General features: G+C 38.7%; 1 protein-coding gene across 1 annotated transcript in view; it reads right to left on the reverse strand.

Moving 5' to 3' along the window:
• Window positions 1-20,084, reverse strand: part of NUP210L (nucleoporin 210 like) — a 75,061-nt gene extending 54,977 nt beyond the window's left edge. The window contains exons 1-8 of the mRNA XM_059932473.1: window positions 20,045-20,084; window positions 19,080-19,173; window positions 18,375-18,525; window positions 16,295-16,427; window positions 15,236-15,394; window positions 10,210-10,278; window positions 9,489-9,595; window positions 8,391-8,531 (exon numbers count right to left, since the gene is read on the reverse strand). Of these exons, the coding sequence (XP_059788456.1) occupies window positions 8,391-8,531; window positions 9,489-9,595; window positions 10,210-10,278; window positions 15,236-15,394; window positions 16,295-16,427; window positions 18,375-18,525; window positions 19,080-19,173; window positions 20,045-20,069 (879 nt within the window). The 5' untranslated portion in view covers window positions 20,070-20,084. The remainder of the gene's footprint in view (window positions 1-8,390; window positions 8,532-9,488; window positions 9,596-10,209; window positions 10,279-15,235; window positions 15,395-16,294; window positions 16,428-18,374; window positions 18,526-19,079; window positions 19,174-20,044) is intronic.
• Between the last annotated feature and the right edge of the window lie 7,829 nt (window positions 20,085-27,913).

Consider the following 27,913-nt stretch of genomic DNA (forward strand, 5'->3'; position numbering starts at 1 on the left):
TTGTTTCTTTAGGTAGGCTTGTATAGCTATAAACTTCCCTCTTAGAACCGCTTTTGCTGCATCCCATAGGTTTTGGGTCATTGTGTTTTCATTGTCATTTGTCTCTAGGTATTTTTTTATTTCCTCTTTGATTTCTTCAGTGATCTCTTGGTTATTTAGTAACGTATTGTTTAGCCTCCACGTGTTTGTCTTTTTTACGTTTTTTTCCCTGTAATTCATTTCTAATCTCATAGCGTTGTGGTCAGAAAAGATGCTTGGTATGATTTCAATTTTCTTAAATTTCCTGAGGCTTGATTTGTGACCCAAGATGTGATCTATCCTGGAGAATGTTCCGTGCGCACTTGAGAAGAACGTGTAATCTGCTGTTTTTGGATGGAATGTCCTATATATATCAATTAAATCTATCTGGTCTATTGTGTCATTTAAAGCTTCTGTTTCCTTATTTATTTTCATTTTGGATGATCTGTCCATTGGTGTAAGTGGAGTGTTAAAGTCCCCCACTATTATTGTGTTACTGTCGATTTCCTCTTTTATAGCTGTTAGCAGTTGCCTTATGTATTGAGGTGCTCCTATGTTGGGTGCATATATATTTATAATTGTTATATCTTCTTCATGGATTGATCCCTGGATCATTATGTAGTGTCCTTCCTTGTCTCTTTTAACATTCTTTATTTTAAAGTCTATTTTATCTGATATGAGTATAGCTACTCCAGCTTTCTTTTGATTTCCATTTGCATGGAATATCTTTTTCCATCCCCTCACTTTCAGTCTGTATGTGTCCCTAGGTCTAAAGTGGGTCTCTTGTAGACAGCATATATATGGGTCTTGTTTTTGTATCCATTCAGCCAGTCTATGTCTTTTGGTTGGGGCATTTAATCCATTCACGTTTAAGGTAATTATCGATATGTATGTTCCTATGACCATTTTCTTAATTGTTTTGGGTTTGTTTTTGTAGGTCCTTTTCTTCTCTTGTGTTTCCCACTTAGAGAAGTTCCTTTAGCATTTGTTGTAGAGCTGGTTTGGTGGTGCTGAATTCTCTTAGCTTTTGCTTGTCTGTAAAGCTTTTGATTTCTCCATCAAATCTAAATGAGATCCTTGCCGGGTAGAGTAATCTTGGTTGTAGGTTCTTCCCTTTCATCACTTTAAGTATATCATGCTTATATATCAAGCCCTTCTGGCTTGTAGAGTTTCTGCTGAGAAATCAGCTGTTAACCTTATGGGAGTTCCCTTGTATGTTATTTGTCGTTTTTCCCTTGCTGCTTTCAATAATTTTTCTTTGTCTTTAATTTTTGCCACTTTGATTACTATGTGTCTCGGCGTGTTTCTCCTTGGGTTTATTCTGTATGGGACTCTCTGCGCTTCCTGGACTTGGGTGGCTATTTCCTTTCCCATGTTAGGGAAGTTTTCGACTATAATCTCTTCAAATATTTTCTCTGGTCCTTTCTCTCTCTCTTCTCCTTCTGGGACCCCTATAATGCGAATGTTGTTGCATTTAATGTTGTCCCAGAGGTCTCTTAGGCTGTCTTCATTTCTTTTCATTCTTTTTTCTTTAGTCTGTTCCGCAGCAGTGAATTCCACCATTCTGTCTTCCAGGTCACTTATCCGTTCTTCTGCCTCAGTTATTCTGCTATTGATTCCTTCTAGTGTAGTTTTCATTTCAGTTATTGTATTGGTCATCTCTGTTTGTTTGTTCTTTAATTCTTCTAGGTCTTTGTTAATCATTTCTTGCATCTTCTCAATCTTTGCCTCCATTCTTATTCCGAGGTCCTGGATCATCTTCACTATCATTATTCTGAATTCTTTTTCTGGAAGGTTGCCTATCTCCACTTCATTTAGTTGTTTTTCTGGGGTTTTTTCTTGTTCCTTCATCTGGTACATAGCCCTCTGCCTTTTCATCTTCTCTATCTTTCTGTAACTGTGGTTTTTTTCTGTATTTTTTTTTTAATTTAAATTTTATTTATTTATTTTTGGCTGAGTTGGGTCTCCGTTGCTGCACGTGGGCTTTCTCTAGTTGTAGGGAGCAGGGGCTACTCTTCGTTGCGGTGCCCAGGCTTCTCATTGCGGTGGCTTCTCTTGTTGCAGAGCACGGGCTCTAGGTGCGAGAGCTTCAGTAGTTGTGGCACGTGGGCTCAGTAGTTGTGGCTTGCAGGCTCCAAAGCTCAGGCTCACTAGCTGTGGCACGTGGGCTTAGTTGCTCTGCGGCATGTGGGATCTTCCCGGACGAGGGCTCGAACCAATGTCCCTTGCATTAGCAGGCAGATTCTTAACCACTGCACCACCAGGGAAGCCCCAAGAAAAAGGTGACTTAAGGCATTAAAGAAATTATTTGTCAAACCACTAACTGCCTACAAGCTAAAGTAATTGAGATTTTATAGTCTACAGATGACAAATAACACAATCTTCAAAAATAGTTTAGAAAACTCACTAAACATACAAGCAACTACAACCCACATCAAGCAATAACAACACACCCTGAGGAAAGGGAAGAATGTGATTTCCAAAGTTACCACATTATACAGTTGACCTTTGAACAATGTGGGGTTTAGGAGTGCCAACCCTCTGTGCAGTCAAAATCCATGTATAACTTTACAGTCAGCCCTCCATATCCATGGTATCACATTTGCAGACCAACCATGGATTATGTTGTATTGTAGTATGTATTAAAAGTGAAAAAATGTATAAGTGGAACTGTGCAATTCAAACCTATGTTGTTCAAGGGTCCACTGTAATATCAAAATGTTAGCTTTTCAACAACAAAAAATTATAAGGCATGCAAAGAAACAAGAAAATATGGCCCATTCATAGAAAAAAAAAGAAATTAACACAATCGATCTCTGAGGAAACACAGATATTGGACTTACTAAACAAAGATTTTAAATCGAAGAGCTAAAGGAAACGATGGACATCACTCCAGAAGAATGTTTCACCAAATAGAGAATATCGATGAAGAGATAGAAATTATAAAAAAGGAATCAAACAGATATTCTGAAGCTAAAAGTACAATAACTGAAATGAAAACTTCACTAGAAGACCTTCACAGCATATTTGAGCTGGACGAAGAAAGAATCAGCAAACTTGAAGAGAGGTCCATTGAAGTTATTCAGAGTAGCAAAAAGAAAAAAGAATGAAGAAAAATAACCAACCCTTAGAGACCAGTGGAGAACATCAAGTAAATCAATATATACAAAACAGGGGTCCCAGAAGTAGGGAAAGAAAGGTGCTGAAAGAATATTTGAAGAGATAATGATGAAAATGTCTCAAATTTGATAAAAGACATGAACCTACAAAAATCAATTAAACACAAAAGAAGTCAGTAATGGAAGAAGTAATTACCAAAAAAAGTCACATAGAAGTAAATACCAAAATAGCAGAAGTCTTTCCTTATCAGTAACTATTTTAAATGTAAATAAATTAAACTCTCCAATTAAAAGGCAGAAATTGACAGAATGGATAAAGAAGAACATGATCCAATTATATGCTATCTATAAGCGATTCATGTTAGTTTCATGAATGAAAGTGAAAGAAGGGAAAAGTATGTTCCATGCAAATAATTACCAAAAGAGAGTTGGGGAGCAGTCTATATTAACATCAAACAAATAGATTTTAAAAAATTGTTACAAGAGACAAAGGTCATTATAAATTGATAAAAGGGTCAATTCATCAAGACAATATAACAATTATAAACATATACCTACCTAACAAAAGAGCCCCCCACAAAATGAAGCAAAAATGGACAAAACTGAAGGGGGAAACGGACAGTTTTACAATAGTTGAAGATTTTAATACCTCAGTTTCAATAATGGATAGAACAACCAGAACAAAAGATCAATATGGAAATGGAGGACTTGACCAACACTATAAACCAACTAGACCTAGCAGACATATACAGAATAGTCCACCCCAAAACAACAAAATGCTCATTCTTCTCAAGTGCACATGGAACGTTCTCCAGGATAGGCCATATGTTAAGCCACAAAACAAGTCTTAATAAATTTAAAAACACTGAAATCATATGAAGTATCTTCTTCAACCAAAATGGACTAAAACTAGAATTCACATAGGGAAAACTGGACAATTCACAAATATGTGGAAATTAAACAACCTTCTAAACAACCAGTGGGTCAAAGAAGAAATCATAAGGAACATTAGGAAATTCTGAGATGAAGGAAAACAAAAATACAACATGCCAAAACTTACAGGATGCAGTGAAAGCAATGCTCAGAGGAAAACTTATAGTTGTAAACACCTGTATTAAAAAAGAAGACAGAGTTCCCTGGCAGTCCAGTGGTTAGGACTTGGTGCTTTCACTGCCGTGGCCCGGGTTCAATCCCTGGTCCGGGAACTAAGATCCTGTAAGCTGGGCACAGTGTGACCAAAAAAAGAAGAAGAAAAATCTCAAATCAATAATCTGACTGTATAGCTAAAGGAACTAGAAAATGAAGAGCAAACTAAACCTAAAACTAGCAGAAGGAAGGACATAATAAAGATCAGAGCCGTGATTTAAAAAACTGAGAGTAGAAAATCAGTACACAAAATCAACAAAACCAAAATTTGGTTCTTCAAAATGATCAACAAAATTGAGTTTAGCTAGAGTGACTAAGAAAAAAAAGAGAGAATACTCAAATTACTAAAATCAGAAATGAAAGTGGGGACATTACTACCAACTTTACAGAAATAAAAAGGATTGTAAGAGAATACTATGAACAATTGTCCACCAACAAATTAGACAACCTAGATCAAATGGACAAATTCCTAGAAGCACATCAATTAAAAAAACTGACCCAGTAGAAGTAGAAAATTTGACCAGACCTATAGCAAGCAAAGAGATTGAATCAGTAATCAAAAATTTCCCAGCAGGGGCTTCCCTGGTGGCACAGTGGTTGAGAATCTGCCTGCCAATGCAGGGGACACGGGTTCGAGCCCTGGTCTGGGAGGATCCCACATGCCACGGAGCAACTAGGCCCGTGAGCCACAACTACTGAGCCTGCGCGTCTGGAGCCTGTGCTCTGCAACAAGAGAAGCCGCGAGAGTGAGAGGCCCGCGCACCGCGATGAAGAGTGGCCCCCGCTCGCCGCAACTAGAGAAAGCCCTCGCACAGAAACGAAGACCCAACACAGCCAAAAATAAATAAATAAATTTATTTAAAAAAAAAAAAAAAAAAAATTTACCAGCAAAGAAAAGCCCAGGCCTAGATGGCTTCGGTTGTAAATTTTCAGAAACATTTAAAGAAGAATTAACACCAATGCTTCTCAAACCTTTAAAAAAAGAAAAAAGAAGAAGAAGATGATGAAGAAAAAAAGAAAAAGGAGAGAACTCTTCCTAACTCATTCTAAGAGGCCAGCATTTGCCCTGATACCAAAATCAAAGATATCACAAAAAAAGAAAACTACAGACCAGTATCCTTTAAGAATATAAATACAAAACTCCTGAAGAAAACACTGGCAAACCAAATCCAGCAGCATATTAATAGGATTGTACACCATGACCAAGTGGGATTTTTCCCAGGAATTCAAAAGCAGTACAATATATAAAAGTCAATCAATGTAATATACCACACTAGTAGGATGAAAGAAAAAAATATGCTTAAAGACATCTGAGAAAAATCCAACGCCCTTTCACAGTAAAAACACTCAGCAACCAGGAGTGGAAAAGAACTTCTTCGATATGATAAAGGCCACATACGAAAATTCCACAGCTAACATCATACTCAATGGTGAAAGAATGACAGTTTTTGCCCTAAGATCAAGAACAAGACAAGGATGCCCACTATTGCCACTTTTATTCAATATTGTACTATAAGTTCTAGCCAGAGAAATTAGGCAAGAAAATGAAATAAAAGGCATCAAAATGGGAAAGGGAGGAGCAAAATCATCACTATTTGCAGGTGATATGATCTTATATATGAAAGATCCTATAGAATCCAGGAAAAATACTAGAGCTAATAAACTAATTCAGCAAAGTTGCAGCATAGCAGATCAACACATAACTATCAGTTGTACTTCTATACATTAGTAATAAACAAACTAGAAAGGTAAATTAAGAAAAAAATTCATTACAATATCATCAAAAAAGAATAAACTACTTAGGAATAAATTCAACCAAGGAGGTGCAGGACTTGTACACTGAAGACTACAAAATATTGCTTAAAAAAATTAAAGACAACCTGAATAAATGGAAAGACATCCCATGTTCATGTATTGGAAGACTTAATATTGTTAAGATGGCAACACTCTCAAAAGTGATCTACAGGGCTTCCCTGGTGGCGCAGTGGTTGAGAATCCACCTGCCAATGCAGGGGACACGGGTTTGATCCCTGGTCCGGGAAGATCCCACATGCCGCAGAGCAACTAAGCCTGTGTGCCACAAGTACTGAAGCCCACGCGCCTAGAGCCCGTGCTCTGCAACAAAAGAGGCCACCGCAATGAGAAGCTCACACACCTCAACGAAGAGTAGCCCCCGCTCACCACACTAGAGAGAAAAGCCCACATGCAAAAACAAAGACCCAACACAGCCAAAAATAAATAAATAAATAAATAAAGGAGTAAGGGTGAGCTCAAATTTTAAAACGTAATATTTTTTAAAAGCAGGATTGGTGGGATTGAAGAATAATTGTAGAATAGGGTCAAACTGTCAGAAATACCATAACAATGGATTTTAAAAATCACTGTGTATTAAATATTGTTAAAAAACTGGATATATTTTAATACTGAATATAGATCTATACCTGACCATAACTAATCCAAACACCTTCGTTCATTTAACAAATACTTATTTGTACCAACTGTATGTTTAGTCACTCAGATGTTAGGGCAACAGCTGTGAATACAGTAGGCATAATCTTTGCCCTTAAAGTTTATAATCTGATGAAAGAAGCAAATAATAACAATAAACTATGATGAATATTTTGATCTGAGAAGTTCAGGGAGCCCTAAGAACATATGAAAGGGGAAAACATGCCTGAGGAACCAACGTTAAGCTAGCCCTGTGCATTGAGTAGGGAGAAAGGGCTGTAGACAAAAGGAATTACATTTGTTTATAAAAAAATGAAAATAAAATAGAGGCAAAAAGAAACAAGACATTTTTTAGAAACTGTAAGTTCAGTATGGCTGAAACATAAGAGAGGAAGCATGACAAGACCTGAGGTTGGAGAAGTTGTCAGGGGCCAATCATATAGAGTCACAAACTCAAATGCCTACAGGTATCAGGTAGATATTATAAACAGGTTTATTAAGCTGAATATAAAATAACAGGGAATGGCAGGAAACACAGCAGGCTGAAAAGTATAGTCTAAATGTTGTAGCCACTATCTCTTCCAGCTAATCACTGTCAGATTTTCATATAATCTAGAGAATCAGAAATCTTGGATTTTATTTGAAATTTCCCAATTAAAAAGAAACTTACACACCTAAATAAAAAACAAGATTTCAAACAAGATAGTCTGCAGGCCACCAGATTGTGATCTCTGTCATAGAGGGTCCTATAAAACTACATTAAGAAGTTTAAACTTTACCTTAAAATCAATGGGAAGCCACCAAAGGAATTTAAATAGTAAATACATAATAATTTTTGTAGTTTTTGGAATACCATTCTAGCCACGGACAATATTGGAGGTCGGAATATCAGTTTAGAAGCTACTGTGAAAGTCTAGGTGAAAGACAGCAGTGTCTTCTTCACCTGGTAAGAAATGGGTTTGAGAGACATTTAGAAGAACTGACTTGGCATTCAATAATGTACTGAATGTAGAAGGTGAAGGAGAAGGCAGAGTCAAGGGTGACTCTTGGGATTTTGTCTTAAACAGCTGGGCGAAAGGATCACTGGAGAAAAAGTAGGCTTGGGAGAGGGAAACAAATTTGACAGACAGTTAAAAATCAGATACTTACACATTTTAGAGGCATTAGAAACAGATTCATTCCTTATCCCTTTACTTCATAACTCCATTTCTGTTATTATACCATATGAAAATTAACCAAAAGGAATAAAAATTGTACAAAGATACACAGTTATGCCATTTACAAAGTAAAAAAACTGTTAAAAATGCAAAAGTTCAAAGTTGGTGGCATGGTTGAACAATTGGCATATTAACCCTTTGGATTTTTAGAATAGAAAGTACTCCTATGTGGACCTGATGACACAAGGAAATGTGCATATGAAATAATTTTTAAAGGACCCTCAAATGACCTACATACACAATGACCACAAATGCAGATATATGCATTAACAGAGATTGGAACAGAAAATTTGTAGAGGTATAAACTACTAAGTGTACTGTTTATTAGTTTATTTTGTGAAAGATAAAGGTGGGATATGCCATATATGTGCTTGCAAATCAACAAGTCAGGCAAGTCTAGTCAGTGTTCTCAGGATTCAAAGACCATCCTTTTAATTCCTACCTGGTAAATGATGGAAGTCAGGGATGCATTGATCATGACCACACCATCTTTCAGGGCTTTCACTACATTGTAAGATCCATTCACAGTAGTCAGCTGCTCTTCAAAATACTCTCTTGGGAATTGGTACATAATCCTGAGATTCTGAAAATCAGCCCAAAATCAACACAAACCTGAAGACATGCTTTTTCCCTAAAGCCATCTTAATCCCAAAGCATTAAAAAAAAAGTGTGGCTATGAATTCTGGGGGTTAAAGAAACAAAAACAAAATCCTTGCTCTCCCTCACCAAATTCTAAGTTGGAAAGATGTCATTTTAAATATATTTATTTATTTTTGGCTGTGTTGGGTCTTCGTTTCTGTGCAAGGGCTTTCTCTAGTTGCGGCGAGCGGGGACCACTCTTCATCGCGATGCGCGGGCCTCTCACTATCGCGGCCTCTCTTGTTGTGGAGCACAGGCTCTGGACGCGCAGGCTCAGCAATTGTGGCTCACGGGCCCAGTTGCTCTGCGGCATGTGGGATCTTCCCAGACCAGGGCTCGAACCCGTGTCCCCTGCATTGGCAGGCGGATTCTCAACCACTGCACCACCAGGGAAGCCCAAGATGTCATTTTAAAATGGTACTAGTTTTTGAAAGATCCATTAATGGCAAGTAATCAAAAATAGGAAGAGTCAAAGCTTATGTAAATTTTAGTGTAATCTGTGCTATTCCATAAATTGACAGTTCTCAGGGGAAAAAAATAACGGACACTGGAGAGTGACTACAACACTTCACATTTAATGGTCACACTATTACTCTCACCACTGTAAAACTCTGGTGACCATCTCTGAAATGAAGTTGTAAAATGAGGATCCCCTCCAAAGTGTTATCATTGGTGCCAACTTCATCTCTCTTCTATAATTCTAACCAGATTATATCTTTTACTTCTGGTTTAGCATTCCTCAAGGATAGAACTATTTAATAATAATAATAATAAAGTAGTAACTTGCATTTCCAAAGGTAAAATCTGGAAGCAAAAGAAAAAAAGTCTTCCTAGCCAGAAAGACTGCCCACTCAAGGAGTTATCCTTAAAGGGGCTAGAAAAATACAAAAGAGAGACTCACATCTGAAATATAGACTTTTGTGCTGCTTTTATCAAATACTTCTACTGTAATAACATACACCTGCCCCACCTCTAGACTCCAACGGTCTCCAGGTTGGACTGTGAAACCTGCACACAAATCAAGAAACAAAAATATTAGAAGAGGCCAACATTTTTCTACAATGAATTAAAAAATACAAACTTTAAAAAGCCATTTAAAGAGCAAAACTCAATAATAGATGGAGATGGTTTCCAAAGTAGATCCTTTAGTTGCCTCTATAAAATTGTATAATAATTTGGGGTTCCAAAGATCCTGGCTTAACTTAGCTCATCTCAGGTATAAAGGAAACACTCTCACTTATATCTGTATACAAACGCCAACCCACCCCCAAATCCACAATTTTGCTCATTTCTGATATGTCAGGCAAGATTTCAGCTGCTTTCAGTCAGATTCATTGTTCCATATGGCTTAAGGACATTAGGTTTCTTTTTTCCTTGTATAAAGTCTCTTTTTCTAACCCAACGTTGTATTACATGGAGCTTCATGTTTTTTAACAATCTGTTTCAAGATGCTTTACTCTTGCAGATAGCATTTAACCAGAACAATGTGAGAAAACATGTCAAGTAAGGTTGAATTTGAAATTAGTTAAGTCTCAAAATGAAGCACTCTAGTCTTTAATGCACTCATTTCAGTGAAATACTTTAAGCTATTCAGCTTTCTGAAAATTATTATCTAAAAATACCTAAAAATCCAGGCTCTACAACATATATGGTGCAATTTGGGAGTCCAGACACAGATCGCATATGGACATCTTAATTTTTGCTTAAGGAAATTGTATGAGCTACAGTTGGGTGAAAAGAGAAATATGAGTTACCAAAAATAAATAAATAAGCCCACAAATGAAAGCAAATAAAAATTCTATCATCTTTTATTATCCACTGGAAAGCAAAACTTAAATGTGTATATTCTGAGAAAAATCTGAGGGCTCAGCAATCACAGGAATCAGGTATTCTTGAATTTCAAATATGAGGAAGACGAAATGAGAGAAAAAAGATCATGCTCCATGTTTTTAATATTCATTTAGCTGTGGAACTCTTTCCTCCTGCAAAATTCTTACATAGGAGCCCATTATGGAAAGCAGGACAAAGTGGCATTGCCCTGGCTAAAGAAATGGTCAGTGGTAGATGGAGAGGGAGGGAGAGGCATGACTTGCCATCCAGCCCAGCAACTTGCCTTGGGCTCTGCAGACAGTTTTAAAAATCACTAGTTGATTTTCTATTATCTGTGGCAATTCTTTAATACCAAAATGTTTTCTCTTTGCCAGCAAAGATACTTCTAGGTCACACATCATACTACCCATTATTCTCTTTCATTAAATTTTAGCAGGAGACAGACTTCCCTGTTGGTCCAGTGGTTAAGAATCCACCTTCCAATGCAGGGGACTCGGGTTCGATCCCTGGTCAGGGAACTAAGATCCCACATTCCGCGGGGCAACTAAGCCTGTGCGCCACAACTACTGAGCCTACGCGCTCTGGAGCCCCTGCACTGCAACAAAGAGCCCGCCCTCCCCAACTAAGACCTGATGTAGCCAAAGAAGTAAATATTTTTTAAAAATTTTAGCAGAAATAAAAATTTATTCTGTTAGCCTATACACAATCTAATTAGTAACGTACTTTCCTCTCAAAAATATACTACATCCAAAAGCTAAGAAGAAATTATTTCTGCTCTGAGAAATATATTTCTGAAACGACTTAACGGAAAACACTCATTATTTCAAAGTACACTAATTTAGAAGTTCTATTAATTCAGTCATGCACTAGGGTACAGTTTAGCACTACATTATCTATAGTGATAATGAAAGCAAAATATTTAATCTATTTCAGGGATCAAACTTTTAAAGCTGTCCCAGTACTCCAAATGAGCTACTAATATACATACAATTGATATGCTAATTAAAATTACTTTTTATCTATTCATTAGAGCAAATCTTTTTTTTTTTTTTTTTTTTTTTTTTAAAAGACCCAAACTCCCTGATGGCTTTCAGGGAAGGGGTTTTTTTTTTAATTTTATTTATTTATTTATTTATTTATTTTTTAATGCTATTCTTCTCTGCTTACATTCTTTTTATTTATGTATGTATGTATGTATGGCTTTGTTGGGTCTTCGTTTCTGTGCGAGGGCTTTCTCTAGTTGTGGCAAGCGGGGACCACTCTTCATCGCGGTGCGGGGGCCACTCTTCATTGCGGTGCGCGGGCCTCTCACTATCGCGGCCTCTCGTTGCCGAGCACAGGCTCCAGACACGCAGGCTCAGTAGTTGTGGCTCACGGGCCTAGTTGTAGAGCAAATCTTTTAAACACTGTAGGCAACTCTGTGCCAATGTAGGTTTGGTTTTGATATGTACTGTATTCATAAAATATAAGAGCTAGAAGGAATCCAGGAGTACATCATTCCTTTCGTTTTGTTTGTTTGTTTGTTTGTTTTTTATTCCTTTTGTTTTTACAGACAAGGAAACGGATCTCGATAGGTCTCTACACCAGTTCATTCCTCCATTATCAGAATAAGATATCTTCCTTTCATCTAAACCTTCCATCTGTTCTGAATCTCATTTTCTCTTGCCCCTCAGAAATCTTACTCCATCAACTGCCTTCTTTTCTTCCATATGTCTGCCATCTCTCTGTTTAACTTATAGACATATTCAAGTTTCTCTTAACTTAAAAAAGTTCTCATGCTTTTTTCAAAGTTCTACCTTTTTGCCTCCTTCTTTTTAAAGCCAAGCTGTTTTTATTGAAAAAGTGATCCAAGACTTACTGGTTACTACAGTCTTTCAGTCTTTATCTTAGTCTTTATCTCTGCCTATTTCACCTGAGGAACATTCTCTTTGTAAATTCCTCATTTGGTTATCATGAAACCTCTCTCCTGGTTTTCCTACTACTTTTTTTTTTTTTAAGATTTTTTTGATGTGGACCATTTTTAAAGTCTTTATTGAATTTGTTACAATATTGCTTCTGTTTTATGTTTTGGTTTTTTGTCTGCGAGGCACGTGAGATCTTAGCTCCCCGACCAGGGATAGAACCCACACCCCCTGCACTGGAAGGCGAAGTCTTAACCACTAGACCGCCAGAGAAGTCCCTCCTACTACTTTTTATATTTTATTTATTTATTTGGTTGTGCTGGGTCTTAGTTGTGGCAGGCGGCTCATTAGTTGTGGCATGCGAACTCTTAGTTGCAGCATGCATGTGGGATCTAATTCCCTGACCAGAGATTGAACCTGGGCCCCCTGCAGTGGGAGCGTGGAGTCTTATCCACTGTGCCACTAGGGAAGTCCCCCTCCTAATACTTTTTTTGTTGTTATTAATTTTTTTTTTAATTTTTATTTTTGGCTGTGCTGGGTCTTTGTTGCTGCACTCAGGCTTTTCTCTAGTTGTGGTGAGCGGGGGCTAGTCTTCGTTGTGGTGCGCAGGCTTCTCATTGCAGTGGCTTCTCTCGTTGTGGAGCATGGGCTCTAGGTGTGCGGGCTTCAGTAGTTGCGGCACACGGGCTCAGTAGTTGCGGCATGTGGGCTCTAGAGTATGCAGGCTTCAGTAGTTGTGGCTTGCAGGCTCAGTAGTTGTGACTCATGGGCTCTAGAGCGCAGGCTCAGTTGCTCCGTGGCATGTGGGATCTTCCCAGACCAGGGCTCGAACCCGTGTCCCCTGCATTGGCAGGCAGATTCTTAACCACTGCGCCACCAGGGAAGTCCCCTCCTACTACTTTTTAAACATTCTTTCTGGGCCTCCTTAAAGTTCCTCCTCTTCCATATGAACCTTACAAGCTAACATTCCACAGTTCTGTCTTCAGCTCTCTTCTCCTCTCACTCTGTATATTCTCCCTAGGTGATTTTGTCTACAACATCAGCATCAACTATCACCTGGCTATAAACTGATAACTTTCAAATATCTGTCTTCATCCTGAATCTTTCTCCTCCAGATGCATTTCTGCTTGGATGTCTATCCCACAGATACTTCAAGTTAACATGTGAAAAACTAAACTAGTTTCCTTTTCCCTTAAACCTGCTCCTTCTTTTATATTACCCATCTCTATGAACAACGGTACCACCAGCCACCCTAAGGCAGGTGCTGGAACAAGCTGTGAATAGTCACCATCCATGTCAAGAGATAAATGTAGTGTATCTTAATAGTTACTACTTTGGAATAAATAATGATATGAACTGAGAATATGAAAAAAAAATCATGATAAGTCTGCCTGGGGAATTCAGGGTAGTGCCTGACACACAACTGGGGCTCAGTAGATATCAAATGTCTTAGTTTATTTTGTAGGTACTATTGTATTTGTTCACAAATGTCCTAGGCACCTTAAAATGACTAGAGAACAAACAACTTTGAACCAAACCTCTCCTGAGTGTTTTAGACAAATAATATAACCAGCTAATTAACAAATACTATTCTACAAGAAATACTGTACCTTTCAAGACTGATAGGTTCTTACTCAGAGTTAAGCCTACTAAGCCCTACATAATTACTCCCTCTCCTACTCTATTACCTCTTCTACTACTTTCCCCTTATTCTCTGCACTCAGCAGCAGTGTCTTCCTTGCTCTTCTGTAAACATGCCAAACATGCTTCTGCTTCAGAACCTTTGCAATTGCTATTTCCTCTTCCTGGAGCTCTTTCACCCAGATATCTGTATGGTTCATTGCTCTGATGTGGCCTTATCAGAGAGGATTTCCCTAACTACCCTGAGTAAAATAGTCTGTATGCTTAGCACTTAGAGCAATGTTGAACATATAGTAGAAATATAATAGATATTTGCTGAATAAATTAATTTATTTGAGATTCAAAGATTCAAAAATAGGAAATATTTCAGTATCAAACACTGAGAATTTTATGAATTTTCTGAAAATTTCAGTTTTCTGAGAATTTTAATCTTTATACTGTTTTGTTTTCATTGACTATAGTAGAGCTTTATGTATCTCTCTTTGTTCAACCTTACAGAGCAGGTTTAGTGACGTTTTTAAAAATTTATTTATTTATTTATTTTTAGCTGCACTGGGTCTTCGTTACTGCACGTGGGCTTTCTTTAGTTGTGTTGAGTGGGGGCTGCTTTTTGTTGTGGTGCACGGGCTTCTCATTGAGGTGGCTTCTCTTGTGGTGGAGCACAGGCTTTAGGCATGCGGGCTTCAGTAGTTGTGGCACACGGGCTCTGTAGTTGTGGCTTGCGGGCTCTAGAGAGCAGGCTCAGTAGTTGTGGCACCCAGGCTTAGTTGCTCCACGGCATGTGGGATCTTCCCGGACCAGGGCTCAGACCCGTGTCCCCTGCATTGGCAGGTGGATTCTTAACCACTGCGCCACCAGGGAAGCCCAAGTTTAGTGAACTTTTAAAAATGACTCTCAATTTAACAAATATTAATTAAGTAGCCACTTCAGACAATACCATCTTTTCTCTATTCATGTGAAAACAGGAAAGAACAAATTAAATAACATTTACACAAGTTCCTCCAAACTGTTTTCCCCAGTCTCCTATTTATAATTTGATTGAGGTTGCACATAAGGTCTGAAGTCAACAGATTCCAAGTTCCAACTACTCTTCTGTACCTACCCTTTGTTAGAAATTATGACAATAATAATTTATAGTGCTTTGTTAAAAATAGAACCTATAGAAAATAAATGTAGTAGTATTATAATCATGCTTAACTAATTATTTTACCAAGGAACATGTATAGCATGCTCAAGGAAATATAGATTGGCAGTGAAAACTTGAGCAAAAGGATACTTTTATGGATAAAGACAAGGTTAGCGTGGCCCAGTTGGACAGCAGTCACCATGGCTGTTTTCTCATCCAGTAAAGCCACTTTTCCAGAAAGAGACACATTACGTGAAACTCTGTGGTTTTGCAATTCCAGTGTATAATGTTCCAGGGGAAATTTCACCTCTGTAAGACATGAAAGATACATAAATGTAACGAGGGCAGCCATTCCAACGGACAATGGTGTATTGTTGGATTATAAGAGGAAGCAGGTCTAAATAAGAGTACAATCTGCTTTTAATTTCCCTCACTATGATGAATTTCTACATGTAGCCATTTTGAGGAGAATGCTATATGAGTTTATTGTTGGTATTGCTTATATTCTTAAAACTCAGTGAACTGAGAGTAGGAGGAGGGATCTCCACTAAAGTTAAAGGACTAATGTTAATGGAGCAAATGCACACTTTATAAACTCAGTGGGACTTTGGGGGTCAATAGAGTATTCAGTTTTTTAGTTAATGAACTGAGTTTCTCAATAAACACCTTTTGCAAAGATCATTCAAGTCCCTTCTGGTAAAGTTTCTTCACTTGCCTTATAAAAGCTAGTAAACTTTTGGTTGTTGTTTTAATAGACAATTCAGATGTCTATGGGCACTGAAGCTAAGCAGCATTAGCCTGTTTAAGACATGGAGACTACCTCTGCTCAGTATTAGCTCACATACAGCAATTGAGGAATATAGTTGATCTTTGAACAATGCAGGGGTTAGAGGAACTGACACCACCCCCCACCCCCTGACCATCATGCAGTTGAAAATCCGCATATTTAGTCAACCCTCCGTAACCCCAGTTCTGCACTCGTGCACTCAGCCAACCACGCATCGTGTAGTACTATAGTATTTACTGAAAAAAATCCGTGTATAAGTGGACCTGCACAGTTCAAACCCGTGTTGTTCAAGGGTAAACTGTACTTTATCACAAAATCTAAAGACAGAAAGTAGTATTTTGCATACATAATGTGGAGTTGCTTCTCTTGTCAGCAGAAAGAATTTGGGAAATGTTAGTCTTACGAAAAGATAAGATATTTACCTGTCATTCTTCCCTGAACCATTTTTGCAACTCGATATTTAATATATGCTCCTACTAAGAGATAAATATCATGGGATGGTATAAGAAATACATTCTCCAAAACAAGCAGACGTATCAATGCTGCTGCCACTTTCTAAAAGAAGAAGGAAAAAAACACAAAGTTTAAAAAAAAAAACAAAAAAACACAAAGTTTCCATAGGCAAAATCCTCAAGGTCATCTTCCTCATTAAAGTTTACTTTTAATAAGTTTCTTCTAGGGCTTCCCTGGTGGCGCAGTGGTTGAGAATCTGCCTGCCAATGCAGGGGACACGGGTTCGAGCCCTGGTCTGGGAAGATCCCACATGCCGCGGAGTGACTAGGCCCGTGAGCCACAATTACTGAGCCTGCGCGTCTGGAGCCTGTGCTCCGCAACAAGAGAGGCTGCGATAATGAGAGGCCCGCGCACCGCGATGAAGAGTGGCCCCCACTTGCCGCAACTAGAGAAAGCCCTTGCACAGAAACGAAGACCCAACACAGCCATAAATAAATAAATAAAAATTAAAAAAAAAAAAAAAAAGTTTCTTCTAAAATATTTTATCAAGATTTAAAAAATGCTTTCCTAATCACAGATCATAATTTCAGTTAGCCTTAAAAAGTGATCATGGGACTTCCCTGGTGGCGCAGTGGTTAAGAATCTGCCTGCCAATGCAGGGGACACGGGTTCGAGCCCTGGTCTGGGAAGATGCCACATGCTGCGGAGCAACTAAGCCTGTGCGCTACAACTACTGAACCTGTGCTCTAGAGCCCGCGAGCCACAACTACAGAAGCCCGCGCACCTAGAGCCCGTGCTCCGCAACAAGAGAAGCCACCGCGATGAGAAGCCCGAGCAGCGCAAGGAAGAGTAGCCCCCGCTTGCAGCAACTAGAGAAATCCCGCGCGCAGCAACAAAGACCAAACACAGCCAGAAATAAATAAATTAATTAATTTTTAAAAAGTGATCATGTCAGCTCGGTGCTTTGTGACCACCTAGAGGGGTGGGATAGGGAGGGTGGGAGGGAGGAAGACGCAAGAGGGAAGAGATATGGGAACATATGTATATGTATAACTGATTCACTTTGTTATAAAGCAGAAACTAACACACCATTGTAAAGCAATTATACTCCAATAAAGATGTTAAAAAAAAAAGTGATCATGAATATTAATACTATATTAACTTTCTAAGTCACTCAAACAAAGCATAGAAAATGACAAGCTTTCTAAAGGAGAAGAGTAGGTAAATAAAAAGGCACTATGCTAAAATGGGAAAAGGTAAGACAACGGTATGCCATGGAAACTCTTTTAACCAACTTCCAGCGAACTGAATTAGATTAAGTTACTCTATATCCCTTGTTGAACATATTGATTCTTGTGAAGGCTTACCCAATACAAGGTTAATAGGCTGCTCTCTAGATGTCCACACACATTCCTGCCACTTGAATTAAATGCTTACCAAAAGACATTTGTTTTTCCCAACCCTGTTTATGTCAGTTGCACTTTTAATTATAATTACATTAAAAAACCATTATATGAAAAGAGTTGTTGTTTCTATAAAAATTTAAATGTTTTGAAAAGAAGTTAAAGGTAAGCTGCTAAAATGTACTGCTATCAAATTAGGTATAGGTGAGAAATGTAAAAGACTGGGGAAAAATCCTTGAAAAATATAGAATCCTGCACTCAAATTGTTTCACACATGTGTAATTTTTCACTTGACCATAAAATAAAATGAAAAATGAAAAAAAAAGAAACTAGAAGCTGTAATTTATGCAAGAACGAGTATGTATATTTCTAACCAGTGAACTCACAGCCAAAGTTCTTGGACCTACACTTCAAAGGATTGGTGAATAAAATGCAGTTACCTGTTTTAAGAGAAAATGTCAGTTGTAATTGGGTAATAACATGTTTAAGGAAGACAAGTTTTTAAAAAACGTTTATCCATTTCAAATGACTTTTTCAATTGGCCCAAATCATATCAGGTTAGAGGGCTTCTACTAAGAAAAACATAAAAACTATATATTCCATAGGCAAGACTATTAAATGAAACTTTATAGCACAAACATTTTACCTTATAGAATGGTTCAGAAATTCGAACTTTTACAACAGCAGCACCAGTTCTAATCCCAGACACCAAAATCATATCTCCTTGTTTCTCTTCCTTTTCCATCTCAGCTATATACACAGGGGGAGAATATTCTGCTTCAGAGTATTTCAAAATCCTAAAGAGATAAAATAAGGTTTGTTTCTAGTAAATTAATGAGTCTTCTTCCAAAAGGCTCTGAGAGACTTTAAACATAATCTCTTCAATGTCTATATAGTGTCAAAAGTTTTAAATTTCCACAAGGACTAGATAGAAGAAAAGTACTTAATATGCTTCTGGCTAAAACTGTTGTAGGACTAAAACCTGTATTGTCTGAGAGCTGTTACTTGGTACTGAAGACAAAATTTCATACTATTATCTGCTCACTGTATTTCGGCATGCGTAGATAGCTTGAACAATAAAACTGGCAGAAGATACACCTGACAAATAATTGTACAGTCCTGAGCTCATGAACTCCTCTGCAGTGGCTCAAATTAAACTATCATAAAGGTACCTAAATCCATGCCATATGTCATTCTACCAAAGACATTTCCCCCTGATAAATTTATCTGTTCCAAAAAGTTCCAGATAGAAAGATTATCAAAGCCCACACAAATGATTGCTGTTCAGTGTGGTACCCAAAGGCAGATGTCTCCTTCAAAGTCAGATGGTTATGTTTGATTTCAAGGTTACCTGATTTTGCTAGACAGTTCTTCTCTTGCTGTTTCATTTTCCTGGGCAATGCTCCACTCAAACATCATCCCTGCCAAACTACTAAAAGTATTTCCTGTAGAGCAAGCCAAAAGCAGACAAGACAGAATCACATATTCAAAAATATTCAGGTATCTTTAACAAGAAAGGGAAACCTAACTAGAAAATTATTTTTAGGCTTCTTTCATTAACAAATAGAAACACTATCATTAATGAATTAAAACACAAATACCAGGAAGACCCCTACACAAACAATGTAAGTACTGTTGTCGTATAAGCCTTCTAAAAGTGAAAAGGACTCAAGCTGATTAAATTCTGGTTGACAAAATTATGGCACTCTTTCTGTTCCTTTCGACATAAAGGCCACCTTATAGTCTACCTCAGGGTTGACAGGTATCTCTAAATCCTGATCCCTTCAATAAAAATTTTTATAAAAACTAGAGTTGAATATTTCTAATACGTTAATTTTTCAGATTTAGAAAATCACTCTTTACTAGTTTACAAAGAAAGAAGCAATGCATTTAAATGTTCTTTTTTTTACATATTACATTAATATAGTATATTAAAAGCATGTAAAATCAGTCTCAAGAAAGATAAAATTATAAAACTTTTTCACGGGTTTACATTTAATTTTCCTGGCCTATAGAAAGTAGACTGATCAAAACAGAGCTAAAAATAAATTCCAAAAAATGTTCTTAATTGTTGATCTAGGGACCATTAAAACTCAGTGGCAGAATCTGGATTTTAATTAGGAAATTTTAATGAAAGTATGTAGCTAATACATCAAACCATACTCAGAATTATTAATTCCTCATGCACATGAACTTCATATGAGAAAATAAATATTATTTCCAATCTACTTTTCTCTCTCAAATTGCTGTTTCCAAATGCTAAACACAAAGGTGTTTATTCTATGTAATTTTGTTGAATCCTTTGACATTCTTTACCTTCAGCATCCAATGCCCTCACCATCAGTTCCAGTGGTGAATCATCTACATAGAGTTCCCGGGTTCGAGATATAATTTCAACGCTGTCTATCACATCAACCTTAACATCACAGCGCAGTTCATGGTCAGTCACTACAATGAACCCCAAAACTGAGAATTTAGTTCAACAGGTCATGAATCTTTTAAATGTCTCATACACTCAGGAGCTTATTCTAAATACTAAGAAAAAGAAAGGCTGTAACAGTTCCTTTCAACTTGTGGAAGAAAACAGCATAGCAACAAAATATAAAAGCATCTGTTTACAAAAAGAGACACTAGACTAGTGATTCCCAAACACTGATCTATAATGATGTTTTCATTCATCCATGGAAAAATGAGAAAAATAAGAATTTTAAAACAGTAATAAAATTAAATATATTCACTTCAAAGGAATATACTTTATTCTTACATTCTATATTACTTTTTAAAAAATTAATTAATTAATTCATTCATTCTTTCATTCGTTCATTTTTAGCTGTGTTGGGTCTTTGCTGCTGCCTGCGGGCTTTTCCTAGTTGCGGTGAGCCGGGGCTACTCTTCGCTGCTGTGCGCGGGCTTCTCATCACAGTGGCTTCTCTTGTTGCCGAGCATGGGCTCTAGGCACGCAGGCTTCAGTAGTTGTGGCACGTGGGCTCAGTAGTTGTGGCTCGTGGGCTCTAGAGCGCAGGCTCAGTAGTTGTGGCACACGGGCTTAGCTGCTCCATGGCATGTGGGATCTTCCCGGACCAGGGCTCCAACCCGTGTCCCCTGCATTGGCAGGCGGATTCTTAACCACTGCACCACCAGGGAAGTCCCTGTATATTACTTTTTTTTTAAAATTTAATTAATTAATTTATTTATTTTTGGCTGTGTTGGGTCTTCGTTTCTGTGCGAGGGCTTTCTCTAGTTGCGGCGAGCGGGGTCCACTCTTCATCGCGGTGCACGGGCCTCTCACTATTGTGGCCTCTCTTGTTGCGCAACACAGGCTCCAGACGCACAGGCTCAGCAGTTGTGGCACACGGGCTTAGCTGCTCCATGGCATGTGGGATCTTCCCGGACCAGGGCTCGAACCCGCGTCCCCTGCATTGGCAGGCAGACTCTCAACCACTGCGCCACCAGGGAAGCCCTGTATATTACTTCTGAAGTGTTAAAAAAATTTTTTTAATGAACTTATGGTAAGAGTAGATTTTTAAAATATATTTATTTAGGAAAGTAAGAGGGTGGCAACCATATGTCAGTCCTGCCTGCCCATAAATTTTTCTCTCTCACTTTCTTTCAATTTTTTTTTTTTCCTCTGGACCGTGAGATTAAAAAGCCTGAGAATCAGGGGCTTCCCTGGTGGCGCAGTGGTTAAGAATCCACCTGCCAATGCAGGGGACATGGGTTCGAGCCCTAGTCTGGGAAGATCCCACATGCTGAGGAGCAACTAAGCCTGTGAGCCACAACTACTGAAGCCTGCGCGCCTAGACCCCGTGCTCCGCAACAAGAGAAGCCACTGCAATGAGAAGTCCACGCACTGCAACGAAGAGTGGCCCCCTCTCACCACAACTAGAGAAAGCCCGTGTGCAGCAATGAAGACCCCACACAGCCAAAAATAAATAAATAAATAAATCACTTAATTAAAAAAAAAAAATTTAACTGAAGAACAGAACCTGAAATTAAAAGAATTGAAGACCAAGATATGAGACCTATGGACAAGAACCAAGAGAAGTTGAAATCTCACAGAATCTGCTAGTAGAATATACCATTAAGGAAGTCTTCCAGGGATGGCAAAGGAAGGAAAGAAGGGTGAGCTTAAATAATATACACTAGATAATCAGGCATTGGATAATATAGCATCAATTAAATGTGAAATTAAATTCTTATCTTCTCTGGAGAAATGTGAAGCAGCTGTGACCTTACATAAATAATATGAAAAACCTTGTGTACATAATGCCTATCCATCTGACTACTTCAGTAGCAGAAAGCTTTTCAATATAAGGCCATTGACCATAAAGAAAAAAAAATTACCTTGTATGATTTATAAGTAAATTTAGAGTGATTAGGAGAAATATCAAACATTTAACTTACCTGCTTTTAAAGATAAAAAGAAACAAATAACTTCAGTAAATAATATAATGAATATTCTTATTTACATGTCCATATTACTTCAGGTTCATACAGTAATGAGGTAATAAAGAAAAATTTATGAGGCAGAGAAGAGGAGAGGTAATCCAGGAAGAAGAAGAAGGAAGGAGAAAAAAATAAGAGAATGAAGCCAAGACTGAGAGAACCAAAGGGATGCAGTGCCAGAGGCAAAACAGAGGGAGCAGAAATAACAAATATTTCTGCCCTGATTCTCATATTTATCCTAGCTTCCAAATCAACTCCTCTTGATTTTATGATTACAACCCACTGCAGCAAATAATAAGTATTTACTGAACGTTAACCACATGCTGAGCACAGTGCAAAATGTACTGATCACCCCATTCTACTCTCTCCACCGAAATCATCCAGTTGTCCAAACCCTTTCTTCATCCTCCATGTGAGCTTTTTTACCTAAAATTATACCCTCATCTCCAAACTCCTCTACCTGTCCTGTACCTAAGGTTGAAAATCTAGATATCCCACTACAAAGAGACATATTCATATATTCATAGACTATCGCTGGAAGGATACAGCAAAGTGGTTGTCTCTTGGAGAAATGAGATTAGAGATTTACTTTTAACTATATAAACTTTTATATATATATTTTTATAACCTTTTATATTCTTTAAAGATTTTACCAAAGGGAGGTAACACCTAGTCAAAACAAAACAAACAAAAAATCAAAAGAAATCTGGTACTCTTACCAAATAGAATATGCCCAACTTGTCTCTCACCTCTATCCATTTTCTCTGTCATAACCGCTAATTTTCTTTACTACACTATCACCAAAAACATCATAAACAAAATCCTAAGCACCTAAACACCAATGGAGTGCTTAAATCTTTTAACCCTTACAGAAGCCTTATAGTTAGTAGGCAATTCAATAAATATTTGTCAAACAAATGAACAGTTTCTCTTAAAGCATGCTCTTCCCTTTCAAAATGTCCCTTCCCCCACCTCCCGTTTCACAGTACCAGTTCCCATTCAGATGAGAATGCACCTGGTAGGACACCAAGACTGCCATTCATTACTGGGAGTCTCCATCACCTATGTACACAATTGTATTAATAGCAAAATTGGGAAAGTTGATTTGAAAGATACTTAACTTTGGAATATTTACAAGTCAGATGAATCAAAGCTGAGAGCCAGATTTGACATTTTCCCTAGCAATTGTGTGAATGAATCTTTCAATATCAGAATGAATTCATGTAGTTAAGAGTAATTACATTAAAAATAGCATATGTGACCAAAGCAATGCTTTTTTCCTGACCTTGGTATCCTTCTCTATCTATTGTAGCTGCCCTGCATGATATGGTCCTCAAAGATTCTCACTTTGAGATCTCATATTTCATTGATTCTAAGACACTCATTTTTATGACATTTTAACATCTCTGAAATTGGGATTTTATAACTGATGACATCTTAGAATTGTCAGCCAGGCAGCAGTCATGACATAGTTGTCACTGACTGCATATGTGAGAACTTTAAAAGGGCCAACATCAAACTTGCAGAATGGGTATTAGTGGTTGGAAGAAAACATGGTGAACAATGGCGGAGCACTCTTTTTCCCTTGGAACCAAATGGTTAAAGAGACAGGGTGGGAAAGGTGGTGACTCAGATGTGGTAGGAACCTTTTCAAAGCTGGAGACAAAAACAGACCAGCTCTATATAATTGCAAAGCCAACTTATGAGCCCAATACTAATACCTTTTAGGTGGTTTTGGTTTTAATTTATTCTTTTAAGAAATGCTATGTCACTAACAGTCTCGATGGCACAAAGGACGATGTTGTGGGGATAAACACAGACACTGATGATTCCCAGTCAAAAAGTGATTCAGATGAGGCAAAATGTTAAATTTGTCTTCGGAATATTTTAACCAGTTAATTTTATTTATATTTTCCTTTTTATTAGGCATGAGAGTGATACATAATAAAAATAACCATCTAAGTCAAAGAGTTCTTCAGTAGGTATAAAGTAAAAATTCTAAGTGAAGAAAAGCATAGTTTAGTTGGCAATGTTGTTCTTTCTTAGTGGTACGTTAAAAATAGCTTTACAATAGATGGCATCTTCAATAATAAGAAATATGGTATACCAAACATCTTGAATTTATCTTTAAGAATATAGTATAGATATATAACTTATCAAAATATTTAAAAGCCATACATTGGGACTTCCCTGGTGGCACAGTGGGTGAGAATCCTCCTGCCAACGCAGGGGACATGGGTTCAATCCCTGGTCCAGGAAGATGCCACATGCCGCAGAGCAACTAAGCCCGTGCACCACAACTACTGAGCCCCCGTGCTGAAACTACTGAAGACCATGAGCCTAGAGCCCGTGCTCCGCAACAAGAGAAGCCACCACAGTGAGAAGCCTGCCCACCGCAACAAAGAGTAGCCCCTGCTCGACGCAACTAGAGAAAGCCCACGCACAGCAATGAAGACCCGATGCAGCCAAAGATAAATAAATGAAAAAAATAAGTAAATAAAAATAAAAGCCATACAGATATTTCTGGCCTATCAATATGACAATATCAAGTGCCAGAAACTCAGGTATACAAAGAGCCCTGCTCTGATTTTGGATACAAATAGCATTTCTCTTTTTTAAATTTTATTTTATTTAATTAATTAATTTATTTATTTTTTGGCTGCATTGGGTCTTCGTTGTGGCGCGCGGGCTTTCTCTAGTTGCGGCGAGCAGGAGCTACTCTTCACTGTGGTGTGCGGGCTTCTCATTGCGGTGGCTTCTCTTGTTGTGGAGCACAGGCTCTAGGCGCTTGGGCTTCAGTAGTTGTGGTACACGGGTTCAGTAGTCGTGGCTCACGGGCTCTAGAGTGCAGGCTCAGTAGTTGTGGCCCACGGGCTTAGTTGCTCCGCGGCATGTGTGGATCTTCCTGCACCAGGGCTCGAACCCATGTCCCCTGCATTGGCAGGCGGATTCCCAACCACTGTGCCACCAGGGAAGTCCCACAATTAACATTTCTTAAGCTGCTCTGGTCTAAAATAGACTAGTGCAGTGCTTCCCAAACTTTAGTCTGTATGAGAATCACCTGGAGAGCTTGTTAAAAATACAGATCCCTGGGTTCACGCCAGAGATTCTGATACAGCAGATCTAAGGTGGGACCTGAGAATTTACATTTCTAAAAAGGTCCCAGGTGATGCTGATGATGCAGATGCTAGATTCATAGATGACACTTTGAGAAGTACTAGTTTTTATACTGCCTTTTGCCTCACTCAAGACCAACCTCAGACGTTAACACCCAAGCTAGTTCTGATAAATAGTTCCTTCCTTTCATCATTGATTCAAACAACCAGAGTTTCCACTCTGTATCAGGCACCATGCCAGGGGCTGGATGTACCAAAAAAAAGAAAAAAAAAGAAAAAAAAAATCACAGAATAGGATGCCACAATTGCAGGAATCCTTTTTTTACCTCTTATCATTTGAAGCCAACACCGTCTCTGTTAACCATCTATAAAAGATATCAGACTATTCTACTCTCGATGAACTGTTACATAGTGTGTTTTGTCTCAACATACCTATCTCTCGAGCAAGAATAATACTGCTGAGGCGTATTGGTTGGGTAGATTCAGCAATGAGCACAGCTTTTTGGGAACATAAGGTGCCATTTTCATATAAAGGCTCAACAGTTACTGCATCATGATGGGTGGAATGCCTGCCAGAATAAAACACTTAAGAGTATGAAATAAGAATGTGGGTTAAAATTAACTTTTGGTATAACATAGATTCCTATAGTTTTTCCATGTTACATACTACCAGGTGTATTTAAATGATTCTTTAAAGTAGAAACATTGCTTAGGGACACAAGATTTAAGTGGGAGAGACTGATCAGAACATTTTCCAGTGATCCCTTGTGCCAAGTTACATTCCTCCCTCAGTATTTAAAATAAGATTTTTACTTTCTTCCCTCAGTATGTAAAAATAGGATTGATGTTGTTTTTCCAAAAATGAGAGACCTGGCTTCTCACACTCTGAGGAATGAATTTCCTCCGATCCTAGAAATTGGGCTGCTGCTATCTAAGGTGGAAATGTTGCCCAAATTATGAGGTGTGAGTCCAACTCAAAATACAATTTAAAAAACCATTAATATTTTTAGATGGATGGAAGGAATGGCTTTCAATGCAAGATTCATGCCTTCCATCATCCTCAGTAAGGAAATAAATCACATGGGATCATCATATAAGCCTGGTTCCCTTGTACTTCCTCATAAAATGCGAGGCGAACTTCTTATACTCTGGACAAACCTTAGTGCTTCTCTTAAGTGATGGTAAAGGGAAATCTACTCCAATTAGGATGAGCCCTCTGATACTTTGGAACCCACTTCCGTTAGGTTCCCTCACACCTTAGGAAACCACACCACCTATGTTTGGGTCCTCTCACACCAGAAAATCATGTCTTTCCACCCCCAGTCAGAAAGTCATCCCCCCAGAGTTGATTACCCCAAAGTTGACTGTACACCTTGAGAGTACTCTCATATAAGGGGGGGAACTTATAATATTACAGGCAGATCTCATCTCCACCCAAAATACATCTTCTCATATTACAAGAAGTTTATACTTCATGGTGTTTATGCCTCAATTCACTCATCTGTAAAATGGGAATAATAATGCTTCATAAGACTGTAAAAACCAAATGAGTTAACACATGCAAAGTGCTTAGTTAAGTATGCAATAATTAGTTGTGTTTTTACACTGAAAACCCCACCTTATTTAGTTTGTAGAGAACTCACAACCTAAGCCTCTCTATCCCCTCGGTAAATTTCCTCACACCTTGGGAACTCCCTCTCTAGCTGTTTACACTGAAAGTTCTTCGCATTGGGTAGCCATCAATGCCTGAGGCCTCCAACACAGGGCTTCCTTGTGCCCTGATAGCTGTTCACACAGTGTCTACCCCTCCCAACACACAATAAGAAGGCCAGTCTCACACCCTAAGTGCTCATATAAGGTCCCACACATAAGCTGAAGACATCCCACACAACGAGGACAGGCCACTTCGGAAGGGCTGGCCACTGCACTCCCACTGACACCCCACCCCCAGCCCCTACGGGCAAGGGGCTCTTCAGGCCGAGTGACCGCAAAGCATTCCTGTGGCGTCTTCGGTTGAGGAACCCCTCCCATTCTTCCTGGGTGGCGTGGGGTGTGCATACCCTCGTGACCCTCCACCCCTCACCAAGTGTAGCAGCCCCGCTGCGCCTCCAGCAGAAAAGGAACCCGGCCTGGCTCCCGGCCAAAGGGCAGCAACACCTGTGGCACGTTAAGTTTGTTGGCCAGGGTTCCAAGCAAAACGAGAAGCAGCAACAGGAGGCGCTGCAAAGGCAAGCAGAACAGCCCGTCGCTTCGGGTCCCGGGTGATCCAACTGCCTTCATGGCAACTGCCAGCTCTCGGTTCCCGCTCAACTACAGCCGCGCCCTCAGCCCCAACGTCAGCCAATCCGCAGGCGTGACGTCAGCAGGAGGCGGACCCTCGTTCTGCGGGGAATTATGGGAATGTTTTTAGGAAGCGCTCCAGCAAGCCGTTATGGAAACTTTACTGCACAGACCCAGCTACCCACTTAAAGGGCTACTTTCTTAAATATTGAGTGGCAGATTTTTTTAATAGTAAAGAACAAGCAGAACAGTCTAAAAAAATAATCTCTCCCAGCTAAATCTCTCCTTCTGTTGCCTACTACGTGTTTGGTTCCTAGAGCAACGCCCCCCCCCCCTTTTTTTT

This window comes from Balaenoptera ricei, chromosome 1 (genome assembly GCF_028023285.1).
Source record: "Balaenoptera ricei isolate mBalRic1 chromosome 1, mBalRic1.hap2, whole genome shotgun sequence".
In the NCBI taxonomy this organism is placed as follows: domain Eukaryota; kingdom Metazoa; phylum Chordata; class Mammalia; order Artiodactyla; family Balaenopteridae; genus Balaenoptera; species Balaenoptera ricei.